The sequence below is a fragment of the Hirundo rustica genome, chromosome 7, assembly GCF_015227805.2.
Source record: "Hirundo rustica isolate bHirRus1 chromosome 7, bHirRus1.pri.v3, whole genome shotgun sequence".
NCBI classification, from domain to species: Eukaryota; Metazoa; Chordata; class Aves; order Passeriformes; family Hirundinidae; genus Hirundo; species Hirundo rustica.
Window position 1 is genome coordinate 1227227 of NC_053456.1, and position 6000 is coordinate 1233226.

The 6000-nt window shown below is 55.2% G+C and overlaps 1 protein-coding gene across 3 annotated transcripts in view; it reads right to left on the minus strand.

The window, feature by feature from the left end:
- Positions 1-982, minus strand: part of FMNL2 (formin like 2) — a 52215-nt gene extending 51233 nt beyond the window's left edge. For all 3 annotated transcript variants that reach the window (XM_040069399.2, XM_040069398.1, XM_040069397.2), the window contains exon 1: positions 947-982. In XM_040069399.2, coding sequence (XP_039925333.1) covers positions 947-967 — 21 coding nt within the window. In that variant the 5' untranslated portion in view covers positions 968-982. The remainder of the gene's footprint in view (positions 1-946) is intronic.
- Between the last annotated feature and the right edge of the window lie 5018 nt (positions 983-6000).

Sequence of the window (6000 nt, forward strand, 5' to 3'; positions counted from 1 at the left end):
CACAGGGACACTGGATGGAACACAGGGACACCGGATAGAACCCAGGAACACTGGATGGAACCCTGGGACACCCAGATGGAACCCAGGAACATGGGATGGAACCCAGGGACACCCAGATGGAACCCAGGAACACGGGATGGAACCCAGGGACACTGGATGGAACACAGGGACCCTGGATGGAACCCAGGAACACGCGGAGAGCTCTGCACACACCGCGTCTGGAAAGGTTCCCCATCATCCCGGCCGAGCACAGCAAGGCCAAGTGGTGGGTGCAGAATCCGCTGAGCACCTCTTGGGCTCCAGCTGGAATTCCCAGACTGGCCCCAGTTAACCCAGTTAAGCCCTGGGGACCACAGGCCTCTGGCAGTCCACTCCTGGTGAGGAAGAGCCGGCCAGTCCCGGTGGCACCGGACACCGCAATAAATCAGGAATCAAAAAATCAGAGTTTCAGACTGAAATCCCACTCCAGGAGCACCTTCCCAAGCTGTGTGACACAGATTCATTCCAGCAGGACGTCCTGGACATCCCTGGAACCATCCCAGATCCATCCTCTGCCCAGACTTCCTGCGTTTCCTGGCACAAACCCCGTCCCAGGGAAGGGAAGAGGAGGGAAGCTCACAGGCAGCGCCTGTTGGGATCCGCCAACCAGGACACCCCACTGGCACCTGGAAAATCAGAATTTAAGGAAGTTCCCGGCAGGATCTCTGGTGCCAAGGGCGATTCTGTGTCCGTGGGCACCAGGACAGGCCTTGGGAATGAGGGGCAGCCGAGGATTTGCTCCTCCTGGGGATCCCCTCCACACCTCCTGCTCCCACGGCGGCTCCTCCCAGAGCTGGTTCTCCATCAGATACCGAGGAATCTTTCTCCTGCTCATCCCTGCTGTCATGTTGACAGTATTTACAGGCTCTGATCATATCTGTGCTTGCTTCTCCTCTCAGTCTCTCACCTTATCAGCCCTGCTTATCATTTCATGCACTCCTTGGTATTTTTCCTGAGGGTTCTTCCAGCGCCATTCCTCACTGCTGAGCCGTATTTCACAGCTCCCAGCTGGAGGAAAGGCTCCGGTGTTTACCTGCAATGCAGCCCTTGTCAAGCTCTGATCTCCTTGGAGCTAATCAGCTTACGCACCCCCGGCTGGCAGCGGGACAAGAAACCTGCCTGGAAACCTTGGCAGGACTGGGCTCAGCAGGGGTGAGAGCCTGGAACAGGGAAAACAAGGGCCAGGCAGCAGGCTGCCGCGATCTCACCCCCAAACGAAGCCGTCTGATCTCAGCCTGCCACGGGAAGCGCGCTGCTTTGCTCCGCACAGCTCGCTCCAGACATTCCTGCCCTCTCCCGCAGGGAAAATCCTCTCTGGACACCGCGTGTGAGCCCAGGGTGAAGTGCACACACTCACTTCCCAAAAAAGAGATGGAAGCGTGACCTTGGTGCGGGACGGGAGCGGGGGTCGCTCCACAGCCCCTCCAGCCCTCGGCCGGATCTCTGCTGGAGGGAACGGGGAAGGGAAGAACCGCCCTGGATAGCTGCACAGCCAAAGGAGGGGCACGGGGATGAGGAAGGGTCTGGAAGGGAGCATTTGGGGTCACTTGGTTCCTTCAGCTGGAGGAGACTGAGGGGAGACTCATCCCAGCCTGGAGCTTCCTCCCGAGGGACAGCTCCGACCTCTGCTCCCCGCGATCAGGGACCCGAGCCACGGCTGGAGCTGTGCCACGGAATTTCAGGGTGGATCTCAGGGAAAGGCTCTAATCCAGAGGCTGCCGGGCACTGCCCAGGCAATGGTGACATTCCCAAGGCTGCCAGAGCTCCAGGAGCCTTTGCACAGCGCTCCAGGGATGCCCAGGGTGGGATTTTGGGGTGTCTGTGCAGGGACAGGGGCTGGGCTGGATGATCCTGCTCACTCAGGGTATTCCATGATTCCACACCACACCTTCTCTAAAACTCAGGCTAAGGATTTTCTTACTCTCAACAGCCACTCCCTGCTGGAAAACTGGATCCTAAACCACGGTATTTTTACTTCCAAGGGAAGCAATAGATTCTTTTTTTACACCCCTGCATGGCACCACCCCAAGCGGCTCCTGGAATCCAAGTGCACCGCTCCCAAATCCGTAACTCCAGTCACGGCAGCAGCAACCCAGGCAGAGGCTACTGAACTGGCTCCAGGAGTTTTGCTGGAGTCACATTGGTCGTCTGGAGTTCTTATTCCCTGCGGATCCCCAACGTCTCCTGGCCCCTTCCAGCTCCTCCAGATCCACACATCCCAGTGTTCCTTAGCTAATGACAGGTCTATGTGCTGTGGTTTCCCTTCCCACCTTTTCCCAATTAGAGCTCTGAAGGCTTCTGCGGGCAGAACTATTCCCTCCCTAAAACAATCCGAACTCCTCCTCTCTCCTCTCCTGCCTGTGTCCCCTGTGTCACCACCCACTTGTGCAGCTGGACACCCTGTGCCAGCAGAGCAGATGTCCAGGAAGAGCTGCACCTTTAATTGGATCCCCAGCTTCCAGGAGGATCCCATAAAACCCTTTTCTGTGAGTGGGAACTGCAACTGAAACAGCCTCATCTCGTGCCCCACTGCTCTGCATCCATCCTCATTTCCATCCTCATCCCCATCCCTGGCTAGTCCTGCCAGGGATGGCTCCTACCAAACACAATCCAAATTAAAAATATTTCTGCTGATGCCTTAAGTTGCAACTTTAATGTATTTCAGGTTCTGCGCAGCTCTGAGCTCACACTCGGTGTCACTCAGCTCTCTGCACACCCCAGCCACACAAAACAAATCCTGCTCCTGCTGCACACCAAGGACACCTGGGACAAGTGTTCAGCCCAAAAGCACCAACAGCGGTGGCTGGAGGGAGGAACAAGGAGGATGGGACTGCAGAACCTGGAGCTGGAACTGGGCAATGAAACCCCAATGTGCAAATGGAACAAAACTGATCAAAGTGTGAGACCTCCTGACTGGGGCTCCATTTTGTGTCCATTTTGTGTCCATTCTGTGCCCATTTTGTGTCCATTTTGTGTCCATTCTGTGACCATTTTGTGACCATTTTGTGCCCATTTTGTGCCCATTTTGTGACCATTTTGTGTCCATTTTGTGTCCATTTTTTGTCCATTTTGTGACCATTTTGTGCCCATTTTGTGCCCATTTTGGTTCCACCTTGGGTGCAGCCCTGCCCAGGCTCTTGTCCTGCCCAAGGTGGATCCTAAAGGCCTTTCAATAAATCTCTGCTTTATTTTCCAGCTCTCTCCAGGCTCTGTTCCAGCTCAGCCTTCTGCCCAGACCATTTTGCCCCAGCCCAGGTGAGCTCCGCAGCTTCTCCCCGCTCCTTCCTCCCACAGCCTCGGCAAATCAATCCCACCTTCCTCACTCGCAACTTTCCACTACCTCACGGCGCTTCCAGGCCCGGGGAGGGGGGAAAAGCCACGCTCCGGCACTTCATCCTGCCTGGAGAGGCTGTAGGAAACCGGAGCGCGCCGCTTCCGACTGCTCAGCAACACCTCCCAACACAGACCTGGAGGAAGCGCAGCTGGATCCCGCACAGCTGGATCCCGCACAGCTGGATCCCGCACAGCTGGATCCCGCACAGCCTCCTGCTGTCTGCGAGGGCTCCTGTCCAAGCCCGTCCTGGCTCCAGGAACGCGGGACTTCGCTCTTCCCGCCCCAAATTCCAAAGTTATTCACGTCTGCTGCTACGTGCCAAACGATCTAGGTAAGGTTTCCATTCCCTTTGCTCCGGGGTTGGCAGGATAAAGCCGGGCCTTAAATTAATCACAGTAGCAGATGGAAAACTGGGGGGAGTTGGGGGGAGTACAAGCAGACCTCCAAAATATTAAATTGCTGAAGAGTTAAAAATAAAACCAGAGTGCAACAAGGAAATGTATGTATTTTTAACCAAAGCCCAGCTCCATCCAAACTGGCGGAGCCTCCAGTTCCAGGTTTTGGCACTAAAAATCTCATTTGTGGACTGGTCTGTGGGATTTGGGCACCACCACCATGGCTTGGCTTTGTCCTTGGTCTCAGACGTGTCCCTTGGGGTTGTCCTGCTGTCCCCTTCCGTGGAAAAAAAGCTCCCGGCTGGAAAGGGAAGCACCAGCAGATAAAATCCCATGTGCCAGAGCGGGATGAAGCTCCCAGCCGGAAAGGGAAGCACCAGCAGATAAAATCCCACGTGCCAGAACGGGATGAAGCTCCCAGCTGGAAATGGAAGCACCAGCAGATAAAATCCCACGTGCCAGAGCGGGATGAAGCTCCCAGCTGGAAATGGAAGCACCAGCAGATAAAATCCCACGTGCCAGAGCGGGATGAAGCTCCCGGCTGGAAATGGAAGCACCAGCAGATAAAATCCCACGTGCCAGAGCGGGATGAAGCTCCCAGGTGGAAAGGGAAGCATCAGCAGATAAAATCCCACGTGCCAGAGCGGGATGAAACTCCCAGCTGGAAAGGGAAGCACCAGCACGTGCCTCCAGGTGCCACCTGCAGCCCAGGTGACACTGGGTCATCCCAACTGAGCTGTGCTTTTCCCAACTCATTCCTCGTTTTCCGGAGGATTACATGGCCCAATGTTTTGGAAAACCGGTGCAGCAGCCGCTCAGCTGACTCAAAAGCATGAGCGTTGCTAATTAACAGCATTGCTAATTAATAGCATTGCTAATTAATAGCGTCGGGCTGCTGCTCTTATTGATCGTGTCATCTTCGAGTCCGCATCTCCTTTATTAACGAATCCTGACATTAATTGTGCTGGGAAGGAGCACGGAGTCCTCCTGATCCGTTTGTTCCCGTGAACAGCCCTGGATGTGTCAGTAAGGGCTCACAAAGCCCTAAAGTGTGGGATGGGGATGGGAAAAGGCAGGGAAGCAGAGCCTGGCAAGGGAAGGAGAGTCCAACACCAGCACTGGAGGAAGGGACGTTAAAAGCCATCCCAGCAAAGAGTTCAACTTCCCGCTTCCATAAAGGCACTGCTGAGCTCAAAAGGAATAAAGGAATCCCAGGAAAAGCTCAACAGCCAGGACACGCCCTGATGGGGCAGGTGAGGCTGAAGGGAATCCCGGGAATTCCCACTCCCTCTCCATGAGACGCTGCACAGTAGCTCAAATTCCTGAGAATTAATTCCCAGCTGGCTTTCTCCTCCTGTCCTCCCTCTGACTGGGATTATTCCCACCCTCCACTACTCCCAGAGGGCTGGAAAAGCAAACCTGGATCGCTTCCGGCTCCCCAGCAGCACTTCGGGAAAAGATCAGGGCTTTGAAACACTTGAGACAAGTCCTGGTGCTCGTGACTCAGATTTACACACCCACACCAAAGCTCCGCTCTTACCCCAGGCCTCCAGGACTCCCTGTCCTCACCTGGAACTCCCCAGCCCGAGTTTATCCCCCAGCTCCTCCAATTCCCAATTCCTTGGGATCAGCACAGCGTTTTGGGTTTATCTTTGTCTCCACCACCACGAGCTGCAGTCCTGACGGTCCCTGCATTTCGATCAGGGCTGCTTCAAGGCAGAGCCTGAAGCATTTTTAACTTTTATTGATATCCAGTGAGTTTTTGAGTCAAGCAGACCCAAAACTGGTTCCTAAGTCAAGTCCATCCCTCCCACCTCCATAACACCAAGGCAGAGCAGCCCTTTCCCGGATGGAGAGAGCCCGAGAACCAAATCCCAACTCCTGAGCGGATCCAGGTTTCCTTCCTGGCACTCAGCTGCCCCACATCCTCCCAGTGACCGGGATCTAAAAGCAACCAAAAACACGAAAAAGAGAAGGAAAAGCAACATAAATCTGTCCAGAGCCCCGTCCACGTGACACTGTCACCCCGGGCTGTCAGAGCTGAGGCTGGAAACGTTCCCTGAATCCCGAAATTCAGCTGTGGGAAAAGGAACCCATTCAGGAGGAGGAGGAGCAGAGGCAGGGCTGTGTGCTCGTCCCTCGAGGATGGAGCAGGGACACTCCAGCTCCCCAATTCCCGTCCTCTCCTGGGACAGGGGCTGTGTGAGGGTGGAGGTTCAGGAGGAGCAGGAG